Raw genomic sequence first — 27,300 nt, forward strand, 5'->3', positions numbered from 1 at the left:
CTGCTTTCCAGGGGTCTGGCACCCAAGCCCCTTGACTTGGAGGAGTCGCTTTCATTACTTGAGTTACATTAAAATTTTCCCTGTGGACCCTGTGAACCGAAAACCAGGGACCCAGCTTGCACAGTCCTTCTCGTTCTCTGAGACTCCCACCTCCGTTTCAGTTTCTACCTGAAGAAAACCATGTGTCTTTATATGAGCTGTTCCTAAAAACAAGTAACAATAAAACCTACATCCTATCTGGTTTGACAAACAGTAAAGAGTATTAATACTAAAGCAATGAGAACCAGTAAGGTTGCTAGGGAAAGGGGACACAGAGTCTTAGCCCGGAGCAACTTTAACAGTGTCATTTTCAAAGGGCCCTATAAAAAGTCACCCGGAAAGGAAGCTAGAAGCTGTGTAAGAAGAGTAGAGTGGAAACTTATGAATACTAAATAATATTATGTGTGACGGCCTAATTCTAGCAGTCGTTCCCAAATGAAATTCCAGCAGAAGAGAGGGTCCCTCACAGCACTGGACAAGGTCATCGTAAAAATGTACGTTCTAGAATCACACAGCGTAATATGGGAAGAACACGACAATCAGTTCCAGGAAAACCTAATGTCACTAAAGAATATTTTAAAATACACAAAACAACGTGTTCCTATGGACAAATGTATTAGTATGAAATATACATGGTGACAAATGTCAAGTTCAGAATGGTGGTTCCTCACAGAAAAATAACAGAAGGAAACACATGATTTTAGTTTATATGCTCTCTTTCTTAAAATAGGCAGTGCACACAAAAGCCTTTGTAAATCTTCCTCTAGTCTTTTTACATGACTTAAATGTTCTGCAAAAAAACTTCAAAATGCCTTTGGAGACAAACAGATGATTGCACGACCGAGCTGGAAGTTTGCAGTCACTGAAGCGACACCTCTGCCCTGGGGTCTGAAGTTCCTGTGAGAGAAAGATCATCTGGCCATCCCAGGAGCAGGGACAGGGAGGGAAGCCGCATGAATCTGACACCACCACCATCCACGTTTAGGGATCCTCAGAAACCACCAGCTAAGTGAACCCAGTCCATCAACAAAATCACCCAGAATGACAATGTGGCGTTTCAAAAAAGAAGAACCCTGACAGGGGAGCTAGGGGCTCACAGAGATGACAATTAGTAGATCTGGGAGGTGGCAAGGTTCAGAACGACAAGATCAGGAGTCCAAAGCGGGGTACTAGGTTCTGAGGGTTTCTATTTTCTGTTTCTGTATCCTTGGATGAGCACAGCTCTTTTTTGGCTTCTTCCCTACAGAAGCACTGATCCACCTGTCCGGATGGAGAAACAAACACAAGAGCAAAACTACATAAATTCAAAATATAGTGGTCTGTATCTATGGGCCAGCGGCCCAGAGCTCCTCCAGACGCCCTCACCTGCAGCCGCTCAAGCCCTTCTATAACACGGCACCGAATTTGCGAGGAGCGTGCACCTGTCCGCCCTACACTTTAACCCAGCTCTGAGCCACTTAGGATGCCTAACATGATATAAATGCTGTGAAGAGATTCAGAGGGGCTTCTGTCCTTCCCTAGCTGCTGTCGCTGTGCGTAGGCATCTGCAATGGTCAGTCACGCGGGCTGCCCTGCTCCAGGTTCCTGGTCCAGAGGAATAAGCGGTCATATAGCGCCTAGCCCAGTCACCTCTCAAGGCCGTGGACTCCTTCCAGCACGATGGGCGGGTTCACGGAGACTATAGGAGTGCAGCCTCTGCCAAGGCAGAGCTGTGCCAGTCCCAAAGCTGAGACTAGGCCAATGGAAGTCAACCTATGAGGACCTCCAGCCCTGGTAACCCAAGTCCCGCCCTGATCTCCATGTGGTGGCTAGTTAGAGGCCTGGGGTGTTGAACAGGAAGCAGACTCACCCACCAAGAGCTCCCGAACCCTGAGCCCCAGAAAGAATGGAGTCCACTTTTTCAACCACCAAAACCCAAAGAGAAAGGACCTGGAAGGGAGAGTCGGCCTGCTCCACAGAGACAGAGTTCCTTTTCTAAGTATTTGCATCTGCAGCTGACTATGGATGGATGCAGCATCCAAAGATGTGAGGGGCCAACTGCAGCCTTTCCCACAGCCCAGCGCCACACGAGTAGACAGATATCATGAAGAAACACGTCACATCCTCACACAGCGGAACGTCGTCCCACAGGGAACACACGACAGCACACCTCAACACAGATGACAAAAAGCACTGCCAGGAAACATGGAGTGCCCCACACTGCCCTTCCTTCGCAGCACACAGCAAGAGCCTGTGCTTCAGCTGACCGCTGACGTACCGCACAGCTGAACTCGCTAGAAAGACACACAGAACAATGTGAACCATACAAAGCAGATTCAGACACAAAACTCAATTTTCAGAGCCCGATTCCAAGAAATGAAGTCACATAGAGAGAAGTCACATGTTAGCATGGATGAAATACTCCAGGGTTGCTGAATTTTGGACCGCGATGCACCCCCAAATGTTCAGACACTCAAGGCTTGTCCCCAGAGCCTAGTGGGAAGTCTCCTAGTCACCAAAGGGGACAGTGAGGCTCCAGCTCTTTGCTCTTTCGACATGAGCTCTGCTCCACCACCGTTCCACCCCAGGATGCTACAGTGCAGCAGGACAGAGCCCTGGAGCCAATGGGACCAAACCTGCCTCTTTCTAAAGGGACCGTTAGAGTGAGCGAAGGCTGAGTAGCGTGCAAGTGTTCCTGCGCTCTTTCTCTTTTGCACACACATGTACGAGTCCACACAACAATTTCCCCCAATATTTTGGATTTACACCCCACAACAGAAAGCTGTTGTTGCTCTGCTCTCGGCAGAACTCACGGGACACACGAAGTGCATCCCCACTCACCAGGGCTCTCCACTCGCTTGTAGTGGTAGGGGTTGATGCAGACTTCCTTCTGCTTGGAACCGAAAGGAAACTCACAACACTCCAGAGGCTTCAGTTCATGGTGGCTCTGGAGGTCAGGCCAGCGCCACACGCGGCAATAAATGACATGAGGCAGTCCCTTGCGGTGGGACACCTGCAGCCTGCCATCCAGGGAGCGGGGAATGGTGACGCAGCTGCTTGGCTGCCCTGGGCAGCTCAGGGCCTTCTCGAGCTCTTCCATGGCCCCTTTCTTTTTCTTCAGTTTTTTCACCAAAGCATCCACGGCTTTCTCTGCCCATTTTTCTTCCTCGTCACCCTGTTTCCACCCTAGAAGTCTCTTCACAGCCGGACTCGTAAAGGAAAACAAGCTGGTCACGTTCATAGCGACTGGTCTAGCTCTTCACGCTCCTCACACCGGGTGAAGTGGGGAGGTCTCCAAAGGGCACAGTCAGAAGAGATTTCAGTCTGTTCACATAGATTCTCTTTAGCTACTCACTCAGTTCCTCTGTTCCAAGAAGGGACCCAAAGTTAGCACCTGCGAAAGACAGGAGAGGAAACTGGCTTTAATATTAGCTCGAGACACATCGATTTAACTAATTATTAAATGCCAGGTACTAATTCCTTAGGTCTTTCCCTGTACAGGTGGCCCCGGCTTCTACCGTTCAGCTTCCCCATTTGGTGGCTTTGTCAGAGATGCGACCCCACGCTAAGCTCCTGAGCTTTTGTATTCTATGCTGCCAGGAGCTGAACTGTGTTCTCCTAAAATTCATACACCAAAGCCCAGTGCCCACCGTGACAGACAGTACTTGGGCCTGGAGCCGCTGAGGAACTCACTAGGGTTAAATCAGATTATAAGGGTGGGACCTTAAAGCAACAGGATTGGCGGTCTTACAAGAGGAAGAGAACAGCCGGCTCACAGCCACACCAGGCCCAGGACAAAGGTCATGGGAGTGTTTCCGGCACAGCTAGCCACTCAGGAGATTTGCATATCACCACCTCCAATGTACAGGCAAGTGACAAGCCTCAGCAGACACCAAGCAGAAGACTGAAAAGAATCAGAACAGCTATCCCAACCCAGTCCTGTGGGAGCCAGACATATTAACTGATGAGGAAAAACTGACAGAGAGTCAAGTGTAAGCGTGTGGCCCAATGTATATGAAAACCAACACGCCAAGGAGTAAAGCCACGTGGAAAATAAAATATTTGGGCCAAGAGCTATCTGCGTGCCTCAAGTGCTGGCCTCAAACAGGTCTCACACAGGTACTCAGCCCACGCTGACAGCCAGGAGGGGACTGGACAGGACAGGGGATGGGGAGGGGGGAGGGGGCGGGGGGGGGGTCTCTGAACTTGCTGGCTGCCCTGCTTAGACCAGGGGGCAAGCTCCTGGTCTTGAAAATGAACAAACAACACAAGGGAAAACTCCTGACAACCGCAATATGTGCACACCACCACACGCAACAAACAATAATGAATAAGCCCTCTCCGTCTCAGTATAACTAGGAAATCAACAATAATATCACTACTGAAAATAAAACCACATATTAACTGTGAGTCAGGAAGAGATTACAGTGGAGATGAAATATTTTAATTGAATGATTATAAAAATATGACATCAAAAATAATAAGATGTAGCTGGGCGGTAGTGGCACATGCCTTCAATCCTGGGCAGAAGTAGGCAACTCTCCGAGTTTGAGGCCAGCCTGGAGTCTGGTCTACAGAGGATAGCTAGGTCTATACAGAGGAACCCTGCCTTAAAAAAAAAAAAAAGATGTGACAAGCTGTAATCATATGGGAATTTATAGCTAAAATGCATTTACTGGGGAGGGAAAAAAAGTCTGGGAATGTAGGCAGTGATTTAAGCCCAAAGAAAATACAAGGAATTGAGAAATTATTTTTTAAAGCATAGTAAAGAAAACCTATAAAACCAAAACACTAATAAAAATTGTATAATTAGGGACAATCTTCCTGATCCTCAGTCTTAAACCGATACTGATCATGATCGGTAACTGCAGAGAGCTGGGATGGTGTGCGCGCCGTCTCCTCACTACAGGAAATGACCTGGCCACTCCGTGTCATAATGAGCACAGCGTGGTACCTGGCACAGGGTACCTGGCACACGATGGACGACCGACCGGGCTCCAGAACTTACACTAAGATGAAGAGATTGCACGTTCCCTTCACTCTCCAAGGGTAAAGGCTCAACCTCACCCAGCAGAGAGCTGCTTGTCCTTTCACCAGAGCTCAGCCCTAATTTACTAGGGTTTGAGGTTTTCTTTTAACAGGAAATGAAAGAGAAAACAAAGTTAGGCCCTTAGCAGAAGTCACAGGCAGTTAGCACACACCTATTGATATGGTAATCCAGTCTTCAGTAAAGCGTGGGGGGCACCCCGCCCCCAGAACTGGAAAGACCTCCAGAAGCAAGTTAGAGAGACCCTGATTTTTTACCAGCTCTTTTACTCCCCAAAAAGATTTTTAATATTTTAATCACTGACTTTCAAACAGGAGGGCTTATTTATCTCAAAATCACTTGAGGGTTGTTTTCTGATGAGTGTTTACCATATATGTGTTCGGGTTCTGGGGGACTGCCTAAGAACCCCCATTCTGGATCTTTATTCCCCAGAACAGTTAGCCCAAGTGCCTGGAACTAGGGCACTGGGGATGGGTGGTGACCAACACCCTGAAGAACTCGGATGGACGTTTAAGGGAAGAACCAGAACGCAAACAAACATCTAAGTAACTCCACAGAGCAGATGGCTGATCCAGGGCCAGCCCCACGGGACTGCGCTGCCCTCTCCGGCCACTCCAGGCCTCACCCAGAAGGAATGCTGACCTAAGATAACAGCACCATGTGCTAACAGTTGTCAAACACACAAGCAAGTCTGATACTTGCCTGTGTGTCCTAACTCCTTATAGTATTGGGCACGGCCTCTGGGAGGGGGTTGGACCACAGGAACAAAGCCTCAGAACTCTCCCAGACAGTCCCCAATCATCTTCCCTTTGGAGGGTGTGGCAACAAGATGCCGCATAGGAGGAAGTCCTCCAACTGTCCGTCTTGGTCTGGGGTGTCACCGGCTATGGTACTGCCTGGTGCAGAGGCTTGAATAAATGAAGCCAAAATCCACGACAGAACAGAAAAGACGAAAAGGAGTGAGTGAAGAATTAACTCCAGGAAGTTCTTCCAAAGAGGAAGCCTCAGACAGTCAGTCCAGGAACGATATGTAGACGTCTGCAAAGTACAAGGGATGTCCTGAGTGCTTCCGCTCACCCATTCTAATCTTACCTACAAACTCTGAAACGGCTTCCATTTTCTTCATTTTAGACATCAAGAAGTAAAATTGTGAAAAGTTAAATGTTTTGTTCCATACTCCATGTCTATCTGTGAGAGACAAAACAGAAGTCTGAACCCCTACTGCACAGGCTGTTAAACTCTGGTCCTAAATCTCCATACTCAGATGTGGGATAGGAACCCTAAGAAGTCAACCCATACAGATGTGACAGCCTACATCTTCTGTGTCTTAGCCTGTGGACGGCGGGAGGTGACTCAGATTCACAGGGAAGGTAGTACCTTTAAGAAAGCAGGGTCTCTGCACCCAGCACAAAGGGAGCAAGGCAGTGGTCACCCAGCAGTCAAGGTCTGGATGACACTTACAATAATTAAACTAAAAAGATCACAAGCCCTGGAAATGCGCGTGATAGCCATAAAAAAATACATACTGACAACTCAGGCTTCTGAGAGTGAAGGCTTTTCCAGGTCCATGTCCAACAGGGAATTCAGCTCACATGAAGAAGTCAAAAATGAGTTCTACAGATTAAGCCACATGACCAGATCTTTTCTGTCCCCTTTTGTACTTCCTGCCTTGGTTTATGTCTGAAGCTAAGTGGCTTATCAATTTAAAGGGTAACATAAAAACATGAGTCAGCATACAGAGGTTTCCTTCCCTCCTGAGCAAACACAAACATTTCACACTGACCAAGAAAACAAAACTAAAAACCCAAAACCATTCAGTGAGGAGCCCCCCCCCCCCCCCCCCCCGCCGCCGCCAGCGGCTCAGCTACCTCATCAGAAGTGTGCATTTACTAGCAGAGACTATTCTAAACTGGAAAGAGGAAAAAAATTTCACACCAAGATTTTCATGGGAATTATTTATAACCAGAAAATTATTAACTTTACACACATCCACTGTGTGGACTGTATCCGCTCTGTTCACAGCCCCTGTGAAAAACAGACAGCACTCACTCGGAGAGCAAAAGGGTTGAGTACACTGTGCCAGTACCCCAGGCAGCAGCGTTGGCGGCCAAACGTCCCCCACTCCCCAAACTTTCCAAGCAGTCTTTACTGAAAAATTATAAAACAAAAGATTCTGAAACTTCATTATGCAAATGTTTGCTAATTAAACAACAACACACACACACTCTTCAGGAGCTGAAGCTGCCTGCTGTTATGCACTCTCTCAGAAGTCCGATGAGGTGAGGAGCGGGAGACAGGGCTCAGCAGTTAAGAGCTGGCATTATTTTTGCACAACCCAGAGTTTGGTTCCCAACACCCACAGCCAATGGCTCACAACTGACAACTCCAGCTCCAGGGGATCCGTGTCTCTGGCCTCAAGCCTCCGTGGGTTTCAGCACTCACATGCATCTCCCCCCCCCACACACACACAACTGGGTTGTTAGTGTGACCCAGCTCCAGAAATAACAAAAGGATAACTTACCAACGGTTCTCAATTCACAACTTCTCTAATAAACTCTCCATCACAAGAAGGATTTCAACTAGTACCACTGACTGGTAGCCAAGTCAGACATTAGAATATTCATTTCTTCGATGGCTAACTTTGAAATTTATGGGATATTCTTTATCATTAAAGGGGTAAAATTTAAACTACTCTTGATTGCTGCATAATTTGCTTTGTATTAGAGGAAACAGAATCAGCCAATTGTTCAATGCAGTTTCCTTATCTCCACCTCATCCAGTAAAGAAACATGTAATTACCCAACTGTGTAAATATCGGCCAACCGCAGTCTCCGCGTTCAATGCCTTGAACTCCGCCAGAAAGTTCTAAGTCACACTAGCTTGTACCTGGAGACAGAGTTGACCCTCCACAGCTCTGACTTCTGTATCTGTGGCTTCAACTAACAGCTGATATTTTCAGAAAATGGACCTTGGGCAGGCAAGATGGCTCTCTGGGTAAAAGTCCTGGCCCCAGTCCTGGCAACCGAGTTTAGTCCCTGGAACTCACGTAAAGGCAGAAGAAAACCGACTCCACACAGATGTCCTCTGACTTCCATGCACGCACCATGGCACGTGTGTCCACGTACACACACATCATGCATATACGCACACATTCATTCTTGAACTGCACGGGCATGTAACATTTCCACTCTCCTTAAACAACAGAGCAGAACCCTTTACCCAGAGGCCCTACCGAGTGAGGTGCTGTAAGTAACCCAAGGTGTGAGCGGCACAGGAAGATGTGCAGTTTACGTGGATTTCGGGGTTTCCTCCGAGCCCTGGAGTCCACCTCCACAAGTAGGAAAGCCTGGTGGGCCTTCCAAGAGGAAAGAAATGAGACAAGTAAGGACTGGTCCACAGGCCTGACCCTGGTGTGGGAACCAGACAAAAGCACGATTCCGTATGTCCTGAGGGAGTAATTAAATATCCTAGTAAGACAGTGGCAGAGAGGGACTGAGAAAAATAAAATAGAAGGCTCACACTACCTTCCAAAAGTTACTGACCAGTATGTGCTCAGCTATGCAGGAGGCCGCCCACTCCTCCCCCACTTCTCACCCTCGGCTCCATTCATTCCTTCGCTCAAAACTAATGGCACAGTATCAGGGCCTAAGGATCAAGAGGACTGAGCCAAACAAAAGCACAGGGTACTAATTAACTTTACTTTGAAACCGCCTAACAGCTGGGTAGATTATTCAAGAAAAAAAAAACTTTAAAAAGATTTTGTTTGATCTACATTTTTAAGGAAAGCATTTTCTAGTAACTCCATAAATAAATCAACTGGGGTCTGTTTCCAGACGACATCATGGCCACCATTTTACACAGATGGACTGAACCCGTGGACACACAGAACAACAAGACCTGCGGAGAGGCTGATAGGCCTGTGTCATTTGTCATTTTAATATAGAAAATCATCTTGTTCTCGATTCTGGACACCACAGCAGCAAACAGGCCTGAGAGATCCACTGTGGAGACCGGTGGCTCTCAACCTTCCTAATGCTGTGACCCTTTAAGACAGTCCCTCATGTTGTGGTGACCCCAGCCATAAAGCTATTACACTGCTACGTCATAACTGTAATTTTGCTACCATTATGAGTTGTATCTGTAATGTGAGTATCTGTGTTTTCTGACAATCTCCTGAGAAAGGGTCATTCTCTCAGGGGTTAGAACCACAGGTTGAGAACCACTGCAACTAACCTACCCTAGTATCCAATCCATAGCCCGAGAAGGGGAATTCTTGCTTCCTCTGAAATACGTAACTAGAATGAGGAGACAAAGACGAGCACACCAGGGCCTATAATGAAACTTTCATTATTCTAAAATGGATTTAAAAATATTTAATTCCTCACACTCGCAGAAACAACACGCTAACAAAAGACTAAATGCTGCAGGGTCAGAAGACAAAGGCTGTAAGAATATTTTCCTTTTCACACGCTTACAGACAGTAATATATTATAAAACATTAAAAAAAACCCTATAATTCAGTAAAGTACAGTGAGGTTTTTTGGTAATAAGATGGGAAAGTAAAAAAAAAAATATGGTTATAATCATTAGGCCTACATGAAATGAAGCTATTGGAGTAACCAGAATTCAGAAGACCAAAGAGCTCAAAACTTTCAATAATGTCAAGTTTCTTACTTTAGAAGCCAGGCAGCAGAATTCCCATGGAATGGTCACACACAAGGACTTCCCAGGAGTGGCCACACCCCCATCGCCTGACAAAGAGAGACACTGGCTTTGGTAAATCAATCTTGATTATCAACTTGATTGTGTTAAGAAGTACCTAAATTAGCTATCCACACCTCTGGGCCTGTCAGGGAGTTTTCCAGAGGAGATAAAGGGAGGGTGGAAGAAGCCCCGCCCTGACTGTGGGCGGCCCTTCAGGTTGGAGCTGGGGCCCCAGAGGGATTAAAGGGGCGAAAGCAATGCTGGGGCAGAGGGATGCACCCCTTTCATCTCAGCACCCTGGCAGGCCAAAGTATGTGAATCTCTGAGGGCAAACCCAGCCAGTCTACATACTGAGTTTGAAATAAGGCTACATAGTATCTCAAAAAAGGGGTGAAGAATATTCAAGTCTGGCATATTTATCCCCCTCCTCCAACAAGCAGAAGAAAGTCAGGTGGGGAAGGTTTCATAAGTAAGGCAGGCAGCAGAAAAGACAAGCTAGAATTGCCAAAACAATTCAATGTCATTACATGAACATAAAAATGAAGGCGGGCCTCACTGTCTCAGAAAAGAACTTAACTGAAACGCTATGATCTGGCTGCACGTGACCGGAGGGGTCCACTCTGTGCGGGGACGTGCTACCAGCTCATCGCTCCAACTTAATTAAGCTCTCAGCATCCCCGTCAGAGAGAGGGCCAAACACAGGTAGGTAAGACTTTCCGCCAACCAAAATAAGAAAGAAAATTCCCAGTAACAGGAGAAAATTGGGCCGGGCAGTGGTAGTGCATGTGTTTAATCCCAGCACTTGGGAAGCAGAAGCAGGTGGATCTCTGTGCATTCAAAGTTAGCCTGGCCTACAGAGCAAGATCCAGGAAAGGCTGCAAAGTTACACAGAGAAACCCTGTCTCAGAAAAACAAAACACAAACACAAAGAAAAACAACAATAAAATCTTAAAAAGAGGACATTGGAGGTTATACAACCTCTCAATATTTCTTCTATTTGTCAAAGTTCCATTTATTTATGGTGTGCGCATGCACACACACACACACACACACACACACACACACACACACACGCACCACTTTGCTCGTGCAGAGGTCAGAGAACAACTTTCACCTAGGAGTCGGCTCCCTCCTTCGGCCATGGGTGGGGCTCCGGCTCTCAGGCTTGGCGGTGAGCACCTTTACCTACTGAGCCCCTTCTCTGCCCCCGCCCCCACGTATGTTTTAAAGACTTTATTTCATTGCCAGAAAGTTAGGCTAAAATGAAGTACCAGGAAAAATTATTTTTACAAAATTCCTATGTAAGAAAACAGTATGAAGACGCTCAGAGATCACTGGTGCTAGGCACTCAAGGGACTGACCAGGTAGAGTATCTAGTTTACTTAGTGTTCATTAAAAAACAATGTATCTTTCCAGAGTTGGCGTTTCCCCAGTGGGGTAGGGGTGGCAGGCAGTGAAAGAAAGGCGAGCCCCCAGAGGCAGAGCTCAGCTGGACCAGGTGCCTTGAAGGTGTCAGCATTAACAGCCCTTCCCAGTCTGGGCACAGGCTAGGGGCCAGAGATGCCATATGGCCTCTGAACACCGTTGATTAGGAGGAAGACCTAGAAATCAGCAAGCGTGTGAACCCCAGATTACCACTTACAAACCTACCGAGGGCTGTGACCCTGCAAATAACTTCAAAAGCAGTGCCCCCTGGATGAAGAAGAATCCAAGAATCTATGGATGTCACAATAGGCCTTCTTGGGATACAACTGCAGTTTCTACATTCAGATGAACAGGTATGCGCTCTCTGCTTCCCGCTCTGCAGGCACAAATCCTTTCCAGCACATCCTGGCCCGTTTCACTCTGATTCCCTAAGCAGCAGCAAGTTTCAGGATTTTTATTTTCATTTTTTTTAACCTCCTTAGAACGAGGAAATTGATACCTTTTCGGTTACCTTACTGCCCCCAACGTCAACCTCCACACTTGGTTTTCCTTCTCCTCGACATTTCCCCTAAACCTTACTGGGTGCTTGTTCTTGACTCAGCTTGAAGGGACCTTGGGCAGATCCAGGTCCCCACAACCTCCCCTGAAGAAGCTCACCAGGGTCCTCGCTCCTGAAGTGCAGGAGAGCAAGGCCCGCAGTCATCTCAGCAACAACAACAAACAGACCAAGCTGCTGTTCTCTGTGAATCCTTGTCTTGAACAGCAGCTTTACAGAGTCTGCAGACAAGGCTAAAGGGAACAATTCCCGCTGGTGCCCAGGAATGCCTGCCGGTCACTAACAGAAGCAGTGCCGTTAGCTGAGCCTGGGGGACAGTGGCTGCATCTCACAGACCCCCTCACATCTACGACTGTCTTAATTTTACTAACAGTTTGACCTACACCTCAGCCTGCACTGATTGATACGAAAGTTCAGTTAGCAGGCGGGTTTGGTGGTGCACAGCTTTAATCCCAATGTGCCAATGTGTGGAAGCAGACAGAGGCAGAATTTCTTTGAGTTTAAGGCCAGCCTGATCTCCCTGGCCAGTTCCAAGCCAACCAGGGGATACACTGTCTCAATAAAAAGAGAGAGAGAGAGAGAGAGAGAGAGAGAGAGAGAGAGAGAGAGAGAGAGAGAGAGCAAGAAAAAAAAAGTTTAGAATCGGGTTTTAAAAACAAGGTCATTCAAACAGCAAGCCCACAGATACAAAGGGATTTGAGCACAGGAGGAAAAGCCTCCCTTCCCTGCCAGCTCCCGCTGCCTAGCATCTTTCAGAATGTGCTTGTCTGTTTCTCTGAATGTGCAGGTGCTGTTTGTAAGAGCGGCCACATCTGTGGGGCGTGTACCCGAAGGAGGACAACGTGAACTCGCTCTCTATATTTAGATCTTTTAGCCCCGCTCTTAATTGCTTAATTTAATCAGGACCCTCTAGAAGGGAAACACATCCATGTCCATCACGGGCATCAAAGGAAACATCTTTACGAGTTATATCCTTTTGCAAACCAACATATGGTCTCACGCCTCTCTCCCGATTGTTGAGCCCCTCCTGTGGGAAGAGCATGGAATTCTAGTTCTTTTTATCACTTGAAAAAATCACTTCCCTCCTAATTCATTCAAGCTGGGTGGAGGCCACTTCCTCCACAGGTGAGAGAAATAAAACTTGTCGCTTTGACATTGTCAGGGGTTGTTAACATTAACCATTTACTTTATGCTTTCAGAATGGAAACAAAAGGCGGACTAAAACCAAAATTAGCCAGAGCCTGTTTTTTCAGGCTTTTAAATAAAATATTTTTTTTGCCATTTTATGATAGCTTTTAAATAAAAAACAAGAGCCCTTCATTGAAAAGGCTTCAGCTGCTGCTCCCCACTGCATAGCTGCTGTGACTTCTGTTCCTCAGCGACTTCACCACAGCTGATGCCACCACCACCCTGACTGGGTTGTTACAAGGATTAAATGTGCATGTATAGTAAGATAGGTCTGGAAACAGTACACGCTGAAACATTTGAACATATTCCGTTAACAGAGCAGTTTGCCAACTGATAGATGCTCTTGGGATACTGCTTATATATGTAAAATGAAACTTGTTCATTTTATTTCTGTTTAATTAACTTCTAACATTATTTTTTTTAAAAAAAAGAGGTAACTATCACAGTTATTTAATTCACTCAACAAACACGGAGGACGTGCCAAGAGCTGTCGTAAGTACTGAGACAAAGGCAGTGCCCTGACACCTATGGACCTGCATGCTGGTGTGCAGGAAACCTCACCAAGAACACGCCCTGAACAGAGACCCAGGAAGCACGGTAAACAGAGGAGCAAGGGCAAAGGCTACTGTCCAGAAGATCCCGCATGTTCCGGGGAAGCCGGGAGTGCAGTTTGGCTGGAGTGGAGCCTGGGCAAGGGGACAGAGGCAAGCAGGGAACCAGGCTGAGGTGGAAACTGCTGAAGACCGGACCTCAATGGAAACACATCTGACTTGCAGCTAACAGGATTACTGAAGCCTGCGGGGCTGTGACAGACTGAAGGGGCCCAAGGAGGGATTCTGAGTGGGAGAGTCTCAAGGGGGGGAAGGTGGCAGACACAAAGACATAGGTGTTAAAGGCCTGGGCCAGCATGGTATGGCAGAGGTGCTCAGATTCCAGCTGTATCCTGACAAGAAAGCCATGAGTAGATAGCCCTACTTGTACAAACAGAGAAAACGGTTATATACAGGATAGAGAAACCGACTTCATTTTCAGAAGTATGAAACTCAGTGTTATGGTGACCGAGACTGAGTACTGGAGGGGTAGTCTCAGATCTCAGACAGGAGGGAGGTGACCAGGGTGCAGTGAGACCGCAGGAGACTGGCAGGGGAGGGAGGGAGTAGGAATACAGCCCTCAAAACCAGTGTTTCCCAGGAGACGTGGCTTGGGGCAGCGAAGAACGAGAGGGTGCAGAGAGCGAGCGAGCGAGGCAGCGAGCGGGAGTAGAGAGAGCTGGAGGGCAGCAGCGTCCCCACATAGACAGCAGAGGATATTTGCCTCTATCCCACTCTAGAGAACACACATCTGACAGTACCACATACGAACCCGCAGGTAACGCGGCTACTACTAAAAATGCAACCAGAATAGATACATTCAAGACTCACATGAAATAAACCTTCGATCTTCGATTAAAATATGCTACAAACCAGTGTCTCTCCCATGAGCCCTCTTCAAACCTCTGAAAGAAACAAAAGCCTGTCTCTGTGCAGAGGCAGGTTTCTCTACCCTCTGTTTAACTATCAGAGTTCTCTATTTGCACAATAGTGTTCTTTACCAGGTGTTTTGCAAACCTCGTCAGAACCGGATAAAACTGAAAGTTGGTGGCCGTCACCTTCAGGAATGAGCTGGGGATGCCAGAGCCAACCACTTTTTTTTTTTAAACTAGATTCTTGTTTTTGGGTCTAAAATCCCAACAATAAAAGCTGAAAGTAGGTGCAAGGTTCATTCTGCATAGCTTCAAAAGGCAGCATTTGTGACCAACAGGTGTTACAATTGACATTTTACATATATAAAGGGGAAAACAACTAAGGGAGCATTTGTGCAGACTGGTACCACTGACGGGCATCTTCAGGGGAGCACACTGCATCCCTGTGCCCAGTTTAGAAGCAATGACTTGCCTAGAGAAACAGAACACGGGCGCAAATGAATTCTTTTTTAAGCCATTCGGCTAAATGATCAAAAATTCAATTTTACGAAATGGTATCCTATTATGAAAAATGCGTTTGTTTCCTGTTAAGTCCTCTTTCCATCAGCCGCTCATCAACACCAGTATTTCAACATATGCAATATTACCAAGGGAAGGGGGAAATGCTCTCTATTACCTGAACATCTCCAACAGCAAACTGTCTCTGCCTCTTTTCTGGACTAAAGGTGAGTTGAGAGAACCAATTTGTGGAGATGAACTTTGGAGAACCCCCGAAACCGGTGCTGAGCGAGCCAGACAGAACCTTCTCCCACAGAACCAATGGCAGCCCACCGGCAACCCTCTGACCACGGATGGACTGGCCACTGCACACATAGCCGCTTCGGAGAAATCAGAGTGGTAGCCTTTGTCCCGTCAGTAAGAGTTCCCTCTACCTGAGAGCTGAAAGAAACCGTTTTCCACTATATTTAGAAAAACTAAGCTGTAGATAAAGGCAAGCATAAACCAAAAGGTCTGCCTGTCCCATAACCGAGGACCTTCTGCCTCGGATCATACCCAGTCCTACCCAGTAACCCCCTGTAAAACTTACCCATCAGAAAGACAAGACTCAAGGCAATGCTCTCAGAAGGCTTGAGAACCCATTTCCCCTCTAGTACCTGCTCAATTACTGGAGAGCTTTAGTGCCCACTATTCCAGAACAAATTCCTGAAGGTCTCACCAGCACCCCAAAAGAAAGGAAAAGTACGAACGAGAGTTCCCACCTCTGCCGTGCTTGCAAGAATGTGCGGGGGGAAGGAAGTGTGAGCCACACGGTAGGAGACTAGAGACGGGCACCAGGCATTGCCTATTTACCTACTAAGGAACACACACATGCAAGTGGAATGGCCGACACTGTCTTCTTCGCTGCCACACCTCTCCTGTGTATCCTAAGCCATGTGGCTCCCTTACAATGGAAAGCCACAGGAAGTCAAGGAACCCTGAACCAGCCACAGGCACCATGCCCTTCACCCCAGTGGGAATCTTGTAAGTTCTGCCTTACTTTATTAGCTGTAAAACCAAGACCCAAATGGCCAGTTGGGCCAACAGAACTCACTGAGGCTACCCAGCCACCCCCTGCTTCCTCAACGATACCCCCTTTTTGTTTGAGGCAGAAAGCATACGGATTTGTTTAGCATTTTGATTCCTTCAGCTCTTTCCTTTCCTAATTTACTTCTGTTACTATTGTTTTCCTTCTTGGTATGTCCCCATCTTAGAACATGGGCAAATCATAAGTTTTATCAGGATGGCCGGAACAAAATTCGGTTCACTTGACCCTACAAAGCTTTGAATAAAGTGGAGCAGGACGTCACACCAACAGCCCACACAGAGGCTCCACGCTTGGTACCCCTTTCTTAGCTGTCTGTGGAATACTATCGTCCCCTTTAGCAATTCATTTTCCAGACTGACAGTATGAGTCGGCAGGTAGAGGCGCTTGCGGCCAATCATGAGGACCTGAGTCCCACCCCTAGGCCCTACACGGTAGAAGGAGAAAACAGACTCCTGAAAGTTGGCCTCTGACTTCCAAATGTGCACCATGGCACAGTGCGCCTACCCACTGACACACATACGCATACATAAATGGATGAATGTGATTAAAGATTTTTTATTTTCAACATTTTTATTAAAAATATAAAACAGTGCAAAAACAAACTACGAGGCTCATTTCCCATTCTTGGGATAATACTTTCCCAACTGAGCAAGCATAGAGGGAAAGAAAATTTAGCCAAGAGCTTTTCAGACATCTTATTTTAGTAAAGATAAAAATACCACAACAGTCACTGTATGGCCTAGCACACAGCTGCAAGTGCCGGTGCTGTCTGGACTCTGAAGAAGTGGTGGGGGGCAGCGTGGCGGGAAAGGCAAAGCAGATGCGGCAGACATACACTTCCGTTATCCTGCGGCTTCCTGATGCTCCCTTCCCTGCCTCAGCCCGACAGCAGCACAGATGCACCCCGGTCTCTGGCTCCCATAAGCCGCCTGTTGTCCCCATGCTTGGTCTCCAGACTGTGACAACTAAGGACACTGCCAGGCGACCACACTGTCCTACTGCACCTCCCCTCCTTTTCTCTGGGCAATCAGCACCTCAGGTCTCAGTGGCTTTGTTTTGCTGCATAGCTAACTCCTCAATGTGAGGAGTCTCTGGTTACTGCCAGGATAGAAGAAATGATGTCCAAAACACTACCCTTTCTCTTTGTGTGTGTGTGTGTGTGTGTGTGTGTGTGTGTGTACAATGAGTGCACTCCCTGAACAGGCCAGTAGAGGGCAGGGCACTGGATCCCCGGGGGTACAAGTTATATGGGACTAAATTACCTGATTGCAGGTGCTAGGAACCAAATGTAAATCCTCTGCAAGAGCAGTAAGTGCTCTTAACAGCTGAACCATCTCTCCAGCCCACACCCAGCTCTTCTCTCCTCAAAGAAAAACAGAGCAATGGTCCTACGTGTTTCACTGGTGTGCTTCAACACAAAATGGTCCCACATCCTACCACAGACCCCCAAGCACGAAAGCCGCTCATGGTCCATACCCACAAAGCACTTACAACATAACATGGCCGATTTCCTAACATGTTTTCAAAAATATCAACACAGAAAAATGCACTCAGCACACGTGCAGTGTGCCAGGCCAACCCTGATTGTCATAGCGTTCCCTGGACAGCCAGGTTGTCTGTGCTCTTGATGTGGATGGGACTCTGAGGAACAGGCCAGGTGGGAACCAGTGTGCTTTCACACAGAGATCATGAAGACACCCCGCACACCCTCAAGGAACTCAGTTAACATGATAACTGAAATAAAAGGCATTACAACAGAAGCCAGACCAGACAAGCAGGTTTGCGCTGTTCTGCAGGGTTACGAGCTCCTTAGTCCAAGTCCTATATTTATGATCCTTTATCCCAACTTTATCAAACTGTATAAGATATGCACTAAGTATAAATATACATTTGGGGGCATTCAGAAACTTGCTGGAGAATCAGCTAAGGGAGAAAAGTCGGCTGGCAGGAACCACTTTCCCAGACAGGCAAGAGAGCTTGAACGGGTTAGGTGCTTGCCTCTGCACCGGAAGACGGGAGCCAGACAGTCAAAGGAGAGACCGTGTTGTCCTCTGACATAGTCACAGCATGGTATGCACACATGCACGAAAATACACACACACATACACTAAATGAATAATAAATCTAGAACGCCTTACTAATTGCATCAAACTTTCATCCCAATCCCTTAATTTTGAGAGATCACCCCAAGCATGCCTGAGCTGCCTTTAAACTCAGCCTCCTTTAAACTCAGCCAACCTTCCGTACTGCTATCGTGCCAACTAGATTGCCTGCTCAGGTACAAATGACACACTTCCTTCCCTCTCAAACCACACAGTCCTGTGCAGGATGCCCAGAGTGTTTGTTGAGTTGGCTAATACTGACTTCAATCCCCAAATCCCAACAGCAGATGTGCCCTGTGAGGAGGAGGCTTTCCTGGAACACAAACATCTCGCCTCCTACAATCTGACGACTCCCTGTTTAAGCACAAATCAATGCCATCAAGTTTTTGTGCCAATCATCTAGATGATAAGCTCATTTTTTTTTCAGGTAGCAAAAGACATTAAAAACCTATCAAACGTTCTCTCAAGCTTGAACAAACTAAACAGAAACTAAACACAACAGGGAAAACAACGAGGTTGTTGTTAATCACTCGGGACTGCAGAGCCAGCAAGAACCATCAACAAAACAGGAAGCTCTAATACACGAGAGGGCAAGCACACACCAACTGTCCTGAGCTTTTAAAAGAGGTCATGTCTAATTTCTACAGAGCTATTTTATTTCCCATCAAGAAAAGTCACTGGGCCAGGGAGATGGCTCAGTGGGGAAAAGTGCTTGCCTGGCAGGCTTGATGATTTGAGTCCGATTCCTCAGAACCAAGTAAAAAGTCAGATATGGCAGCGTGCACCTATAATCCCAGCACTCAGAGGGTGAGCTGAGAGCGGAGACAGAACTGCCTGGAGGCTCACAGGCTATATTAGAGTAAGCAGTGCAAAAACAGAAACATCAATGCCTCAAAGAAGGTGGAGGTGAGGGCTGATTCCCAAAAGCTGTCCACAGACCCTCCCCCAACTCTTCCGGACACACACACACACTTTAAAAAGCCACTACATTTAATAAAATTAACATCTCAACATTCATTCTTCCTGTCCAACTTAGCTCAGAGTGTCTGAGTGGCACATGTGACCAGGTGCATGCCCATTCAGGGTCCTCCTGGTTACTCACCATTCAGAGGACACCTAAAGGATGCCAAGGGATGACTGCAGGCCACCACGGAGCCTACAGGTGAGATGTGCCCTCCCCACCACAGAGACTGCAGGTGAGATGTGCCCTCCCCACCACAGAGACTGCAGGTGAGATGTGCCCTCCCCCACCACAGAGACTGCAGGTGAGATGTGCCCTCCCCCACCACAGAGACTGCAGGTGAGATGTGCCCTCCCCCACCACAGAGACTGCAGGTGAGATGTGCCCTCCCCACCACAGAGCCTACAGGTGAGATGTGCCCTCCCCACCACAGAGACTGCAGGTGAGATGTGCCCTCCCCACCACAGAGCCTACAGGTGAGATGTGCCCTCCCCACCACAGAGACTGCAGGTGAGATGTGCCCTCCCCACCACAGAGCCTACAGGTGAGATGTGCCCTCCCCCACCACAGAGACTGCAGGTGAGATGTGCCCTCCCCCACCACAGAGACTGCAGGTGAGATGTGCCCTCCCCCACCACAGAGACTACAGGTGAGACGTGCGATTCCCCTCCACCTCGAAAGTATTTTCAGGCAACTCAGAGGCCAGGCGAGCGTGAGAAAACAGACAAGTCTGCCCAGCAGCTTTTGGATAGACTTGCACCGAATGCTGAGCAAGACGGAATTTGATTCAGCTGGGTCAGAATCTCACCCATCATCAGCAAACCTCCTCTGCGCAGTGTATGCGAAGTCTTTTAAAACCCCTGACCACTAACTACTATCCGTAACAGAAAATCAGGGGATTAACTCTGAATGCCTTTTTAACGTTAGAAGAGGTTTTACTGCACAGGGCAACTTTTCTCACTTTGGTTCTCCGTAAGCCTGTTTGTCTCGATAATCAAAGGCATATTCCAAGTCATCACTGCACCTCATATATATGAGCAAACGCCACTGTGAATCTAATACAGTACAGGTAGGAGACGGGGGAGGGGGATTTCACAGTGTCCCACGGAAGACCAGCATCTTCAAGGCTCATTAGTCCTGGCAGCTGCCGGCAATGTGCATGTGCCAGAGCCCTAACAGGGCTAGAAATGCTAAATTCTACTTCTGTGACCCCTGACCCCGAGACCTGTCATGAAGGGAAGCAGGCTACTGTGGAGGAAACAACTGAGTTTACATGTATCTATCTCACACACCCTGCAACTCCTGGTTCCCACCGGTTGCTCTAAAATACTGAACCCCTTTCCTTCGTTCCCAGTGTTGCCAGGCAGATGCATTCCGATCTCAGTGAGAAACTCACTAAGGTCCAAGACAAGACACTGTTCCCTTCCCTCCCAGGGACGAGCAGGTGCAGGACCCCTTCATTGGCCTGTGTTGCATCTGTTTGTGAGGTGCTCGCTCAGTTCTTCTCTGGGGAGGGGGTATTGCTTCCTGCTGCACTGGGAAGGTTCCTGCAGGCCACAGTAACCCTGCCCAGACCTGCTGTCAGGCTGCCTGCATATTTGTGCACACTATGGAGATGGTGTTTGTCATATCTATGAAGCTTTTCTTTTTGGAGCCACATCCGGAGGCTCTGCAGTTCCCCCCGGACTGTCATACACTAACCTTTCCATCTAAACGTGGTAAGAACCCTTGCTAGCTAGTACGTGTTGTCAGAGTGGGACAGAAATTAACCCTAATGAATGATGCAAGAGACTGAAGATGCGGGTATTAATCCCTGGACTGGGGTGGAGGTCAACGGGAAAGGGCACGGATAAATTCAGAATACTGACTTTAAAGGCTTTGAACAATTAAAAAACATGCCCAGGTCTTTAAAGGGATTCGCCCGAGTTCAGTGACCATACTTTCTAAACACTGCTATCATCTGCCCAGGGAGTGCTTTAGGTACAAATTCCCAGACTTGGCGGTCTCACGGCTTCTTTCTTCAAGATTCCTCTGCTCGCTATTCTGCAACCACTCAGTCCTTTAGCCCCCTCATCCCAGCGGCATCCCTTTATCTGGACGAGATGCAACACTGCCCTCATTAACATTCTCTCCTGTAAACCACACTGATTTGTGTGAACAATCAGCTGAATAATGCTCACTGGACGGCTGGTCCCACACAGAACGGCCGAAAGATTCAACTCCTACATTTTAACACTAGTTTAATATCTCTAGAGCCACACAGAGTGTGATTCCTAGGCCGCCGTGTTTAACTGGACAGGTGTTTTTCCTTCAGCAGAACATGAAGTAACACCTTAAACTAGATGAAATACAAAACCATGCCTCTTTCATGTCCACAGCAATCCTTGGCTGTGCGATCAGCGCCATTTTCCTCCTACTGAGGAAGAACCACGAGGTCATGGTAGTTTTCCAAAATATATGGTGTGAGCAAGTTTGGGGCATGATCTTAAACACAGGTAGCCAGCTCCCTGGAACACGGGGAGGGTCAGCACAGGCTGGTGTGCCCTCTGCCGAGGCGCTTGCTTTCCTCTACAACCACTCAGACATTACAGGGGTCGGTACTTTGTCATCTGGGCTTCAGGTCAAAAGCACACTGTCTTTAATTGCTGCCCCTTCGTCTCTTCCATCTTTCCATATAAAGTCTCATATTAAAAAAAAATAAGGGACTAGCAGGAATATAAGAATCTATTTCTCATTTCTTGATATACTCATTCTCTCCACAACTGCATTCACTTAAGTATGGCTTTTTCCCTTTAGCCCAAGTGACAGGCACACCCTCGCTGGCCCTCCTTTAGCCCAAGTGACAGGCACACCCTCGCTGGCCCTCCTTTGGACTCTGCTCAGGAGTCCTGGTCTCTCCACTCCTCCAGTGCTACATCTCTCTTACAGCTGCTTCTTCTGACTTCTGACATGCCGCGTCGGCATTCCTAGGTATGAGCTTGGGTGGAAAAGTGGACCTACGTGCCGTGTCTCCTTGTCCTGGTTCTCTCTGAGTGCACAGCAGGCGGCTAGAGAGACGCCACCCCTCCTCTCATCCTACATAGAAGGATCCCACACAAATTCTGAGCTCTGCATCTCTAACTTACCTACAAAACCACTCCTAATTTGCCACCTGCACAAGCGTTATCCCTCACGACCATGTCACTTGCGCCAGTTCCCAGCCAGAGGTTCGGAGCCTAAGGTCATGCCTGGCATCTTTCTCGTAATTCCACAGCCAAGTAATGGCCAAGTCTTTGTTAGTTTGTCATTGCTGTTCCTTATCCATTTTATCAAAGATTAATCACCATATAAAAGAAAGCTTAAAAAATGCTGCATCCAGCACTACTGACCCCAATTCCAAACCTATGTCCAAGTTTATTCAGCGACAACCTGCTGCTTCTGCATTCTGGCACAGGACAAGCCCCCAGAATGTTCATTTCAACGTCTGCACATCTTCGTCCTATCCCTCAGGGTCCACTGGTAATGCCCGCTGAAGCCAGGCAAGTCGGCTCACTAGCGGATAAGTCTGCGCTGCCCAATTTGATAGCCACACAAGTTATCTGACATGAATAAAGGCCGTTCCCCAATCGCATCGTCACATTTAGTGCTGGACAGCCACCTGTGGCTATGGCTCTGGGGGCTGGAGAGAGCACACCCGCACCACAGCAGGATTTCCACCGGACTGGGCTGCCACAGGATCGCTCAGCCTTGCTCATTCACTGTGCTCTGACCAATACAAGCCCCATGTATTTCCTCTATCCCACAGGAGTCCTCCAGAGTTGTAAGACTAAATCCCAGACCGCTCAGGAACAATTCTTGCAGTGTTATTCAATTTTTTTCTTTCACTTTTATGTGTCTTCTCATGAATTACCATAACTAAAAAAAAAATCATGGATGAATGAAGCATACACTAACTACAATACCACACCAAAAATCATCAAATAAGGGCCTTATTTAAATATCCCTCTTCCATTAAAAAAGTTTTCTTTCAATCTAAAGAAATAAAAGACCTTTCATTTAACTAAATGAATAACTTAATTTAATGCCTAATTATAGCAGTCGGTAGATAATTAGCTGCCCGTTTTTTCTTGTGGTGTTTGAAACTGAAAAATAAAACAGCTGTGCCGGTCTGAAGTGTTTCTACTCGGTACAGGCATAAAGAAACCACAGGCAAGCAGACAAAAAGTGAATAGTTAGACAAACTATATCATAAAACTATTTGAAATTGTAAGGAAAAATATAGCATGGGAGCTCCAAACTGTAAATAAAACATTCAAAAATTCGGTCTAAGTACATGTTTCTAAATCAACAAGCAGCCCTTTTCTTTCTCTCCCAAGCATGACCATGAACATTCTTTGACACCTCGGAGCTAAGAAACGTCTAGATGTTTAATTAATGGTTACGTGTGTTATGTGTTCTTTCCTTCAATGCAGGCGTGTCTCTAATAACAAAAATGAGAAGAGAATGAGGAAGAGGAGGAAGAAGAAGCCACCACAGATGTGTGCACTTCAAAGAGAAACACAGGCTTCTTTTCAGACACTTGGAACCATGCAGCGATAGATGCAGGAGAATCAACAAGCAAGGGCTCCGGAGCCTGAGACGGCTGGTGCTTTCTTCTCAGGAGGGAATCCGTTCTCAAATTCTGCTTCCAGTTTATAATAAAAATTGCAGAGCTGAGCTGCTACACTGTCCAAATATGGCAGCTCCCAGTGCCTCCTCCAAAATGATGTCGTCGCTGAGGTTGAACTGCGCTTCCCAAGGGAGGATAGTATCCCTTATGCAAATGAACACGGACACCCAAGAGATCCTGCCCCTCTCTGCACACTCCAGCGAGGGCCTCCCATGCTGTTTGTGGACCAGCTGTGGGCCATCTCGGCACACGCCTCCATGAATGTTGAATCTGAAGTGGCCACAGTATCATTAAATGAATGGTTCGGATCTGAAGTGGTTACATATCGGCCTCTTCGCTCCACCACTTCCCCTAAGAGAAGCAATTGCAGCGTGAAGTGCTGAAAATACTTCATGGATTTTTGCGACAAATCAGATCACTGACGACCAGATTGGAGTATTTCCACTGCCAGATAATAGCCAAAAAGGAACACAGTGAGAAGACCACACTTCAGGAGAGATGTCCCTACCCATTACCAAAACACGTATCCTACAATCTTGGTGCCAAAATTACAAGACCACACATAGAAATACCAAGACATTTCGCCAATCTCAGGATTCTTTTGAATTAAATTTCCTCCATCCTTTTACAGCTAAATTACCCTTCTCTTCCCAGACCTTTCCAACTCTCTCCTTGCTACCCACCTAACTCCATAAAGACTCCAACTTCAGCTTTTGGTGAGGAGGTGTTCCAGCCTAGAGTTTAGGATTTCTTAGTATGTCATAGATGTCTGATTTAATTTGAATTTTGGCCAACCATTTCTAATACAATCTCATTGATTAAATCAGACATGGGGTTTTTCTTTTCAATTTCTTGAATGAAAAAAATACCAATTTTAATCCGTAAAAAGCAAACATTTCTCTATGGTTGTCATATTTAATTGCTTCCTAGCTCAAAAAATTATTAGGTATAAAAACAGCAATATCATGCCCCCCCCACACAAATTTTTCTTTCTTCCCCTCCCCAAATGATGTAGGATATGCTGAGCCCAATGCCTCAGGAACACTGAATGTACCAGGAAAAAACAAACAAATGAACCCTCAATACTCAGAGGATCCAGGTCTGGCTTTCTGTTTCAATCAGTTAGATAGGAAATAAAACACAAGCCAAGTAACTTCTCTTGGCCTCAGATTGCCCAACCTGGTAGGAACCGATTGGATTAGGAACCTTTTAAAGCAATGTTTAACACCGAACATCTTCATTCTCTCTGACGCCCTTGACAAGACAGTCTCAAGAGTGGACTTCGCCTGAGCACACAGCCTGATGCTCACCAACTCACCACTACACATAGCCATTCCTGGATAGGAAGACGGGAGTGAAAGAGGTCAGAACCATGCTCCCATCAGATCTGCAAACAGCTCAGACCCTTCCTCCAAAAAAGCTACAAGCAAGTAAGTTGTGAGGCTTTCTACAAAAGCTGACACCCATCCTTAAAAAAAAAAAAGTCAACAAAGAATTGGCAGCAAACCGTCCTTCACTCAGCTGCTGGGCTGGACCGCTCAGGGAAGCAGAGCGAGCGGTTCTGTCGTCGAGACAGGTAGACCAGACAGCGTCACCTTTCACCACCCCATCAGCTGGGAACTGATCACAGACACAGCAGGGGCAAGCGGTGGGAACGACGCAGAAAAGCAGGGTCACAACTGACTGGACTGTCAAACTCGCCTTCAAGTCATGTGCTGCTTAGGTAAGGATGAAATTCAGTTTTTCTCTTTTAACCTGGGGCGACAGGAGGAAGTATCCTCCTGCCCCCCAAAAAAAGCTTGACGCAGAATGAGTTTGTTAAAGTCCTAAAATGTAAAAGCAGAGCCATGTCCACATGGACAAAGCAAGGCCTACCGGGTATTCCAAATCCCAGCTTAACTCAAGTCGTAGCCAAACATTAACTCAAAATCAAAGGCGTAATGTGAATCCAAGGTGTTTCTGGCAGGCTCGTTGATGTCGGACTGGAACACACTGCAGTTCGCCCTGTCCCTACCCCCCTGCCACACAGTAACACTGAGGGCCACACTTCTGCTCGGATTTGACACTATCATTTGCTATGGATTGCCATGGGTTTTTGTTTCTTGCTATAGACACCAAATTTTCAGCTCTTACAGAACTGCAACGCCTTGGCACAACAAGAAGACTCAACAAGAAGTGGGTAAGGGTGCCACTGCCAAGCCCAATGGCCTGTTTGGGTCCCGGAACCCATGAAGTGAAGGGGACACTCCAGAGGGTTGTCCCTATCCTTCAGAGGTTGGGCACCCACCACCTACACACACAAATAAATGTTTTTTTGAACGTAACAGTTTGATTATGGAAAACAAAGACTTTGAATGTCTTCCTACAGGGCCACTCCTCAGCATGTATTAAATTAGTATCCCTGGAACGTGTGGTGTTAGAACGTTTGATTCTAGAAACTGATGATCAAGAGGCTGACTTGAGTGTGGCAAAACACTCAATGAATCTGACTTGGGATTAGGCTAGAATTTCTAATAACTTCTATAACAGCCCTAAGCACACTTCCGACACTCTACGCCACGTATTTAGGCTGAGTGGCGTTCTCAGCACTGACGATTATGAAAGTATAGATCTACTCTGAAAAATTCTAAAAAGGCTCCATGTCCCATGCTACCAAATACCCAACCAATTTTAATGTAAAATAAACAAGCACATTCATCTGATTAGTTAGAAAATTTAGTTTCCTCTTTAATAAGTGGTAAAAAAAAAAAGTATATGTATACCAAAGAATTATCTTTAAATAAATTTAATTTTTTTAATATTTAATTTATTTAAGGAGGGTGGAGGTCAGGCCTGGGGAAACTTAGGAGAGTCAGTTCTCTCCTTCTACCATGTAGGTTCTAGACTCACACTGGGGTCACCGGCCTTCCTGACATGTCGAACCCTCCTGCGGTCTCTGGTAGCGCACATCTCTTTAGGACTTGGTAGCAGTAAAGTATGTGACTTGTAGACCTAGTTCATATACCCGTATACTCAGGGTCACAGATACATTCCTTGGGCAAGAACAGAGATTAAGAGGCTCTGTTCTAAATAGAAAACAAACAAAAAAGAGTTAAGAATGAGGCTCAGGGCGGAGTCAGGTCGCTTGGTTCATATTCCTGCTTAGACTGTCAATCATTGCATGTTAGTTGTGCAGCCTGAAGCAACATGATCACTTCTGCCTCAGTTTCTTTACCTGTAAGATGGGGGTGGAGGGAAGTCCCAGGCTTAAATAATTTAAAACCGCTGGCACACAGTAAAAGGATCAGAAAAAAAAAACCCGAGAATAATTTCTAAGTACCTAGTACTCTCAATCATGAACATGAACGGCAAATACGATCTACTGAAAAGCCAACCTCATCTCACCTGGTTTCTTCCCGTCACTTCCCAACGACTTGTCTGAAGAACAGAGGGAGATCCTAGGTTCACTCTTCAGATTCTAGAGTCTAGAACTTTCTGTGATGATAAAACTGTCCCATACACATTCAACGTGGCAGTCACATAAGGCTACTGGAAATGTGGGTGGTGCACACAACGTGGTATCTTAAATTATGATTATTATTTCTATTTCTCTCTTATCGGACAG

The 27,300-nt window shown here is 46.8% G+C and overlaps 1 protein-coding gene across 3 annotated transcripts in view; it reads right to left on the reverse strand.

The window, feature by feature from the left end:
* Positions 1-27,300, reverse strand: part of Smad1 (SMAD family member 1) — a 66,123-nt gene that overhangs the window by 35,989 nt on the left and 2,834 nt on the right. The window contains exons 2-3 of one of the 3 annotated variants that reach the window (XM_075976536.1): positions 9,740-9,816; positions 2,860-3,412 (exon numbers count right to left, since the gene is read on the reverse strand). In XM_075976536.1, coding sequence (XP_075832651.1) covers positions 2,860-3,259 — 400 coding nt within the window. In that variant the 5' untranslated portion in view covers positions 3,260-3,412; positions 9,740-9,816. Of the gene's footprint in view, positions 1-2,859; positions 3,413-9,302; positions 9,326-9,739; positions 9,817-27,300 lie in introns of those variants that run through there. The other 2 variants (XM_075976537.1, XM_075976534.1) reach the window with 2 other exon arrangements.

This window comes from Microtus pennsylvanicus, chromosome 6 (assembly GCF_037038515.1).
Source record: "Microtus pennsylvanicus isolate mMicPen1 chromosome 6, mMicPen1.hap1, whole genome shotgun sequence".
Classification (NCBI taxonomy): Eukaryota; Metazoa; Chordata; class Mammalia; order Rodentia; family Cricetidae; genus Microtus; species Microtus pennsylvanicus.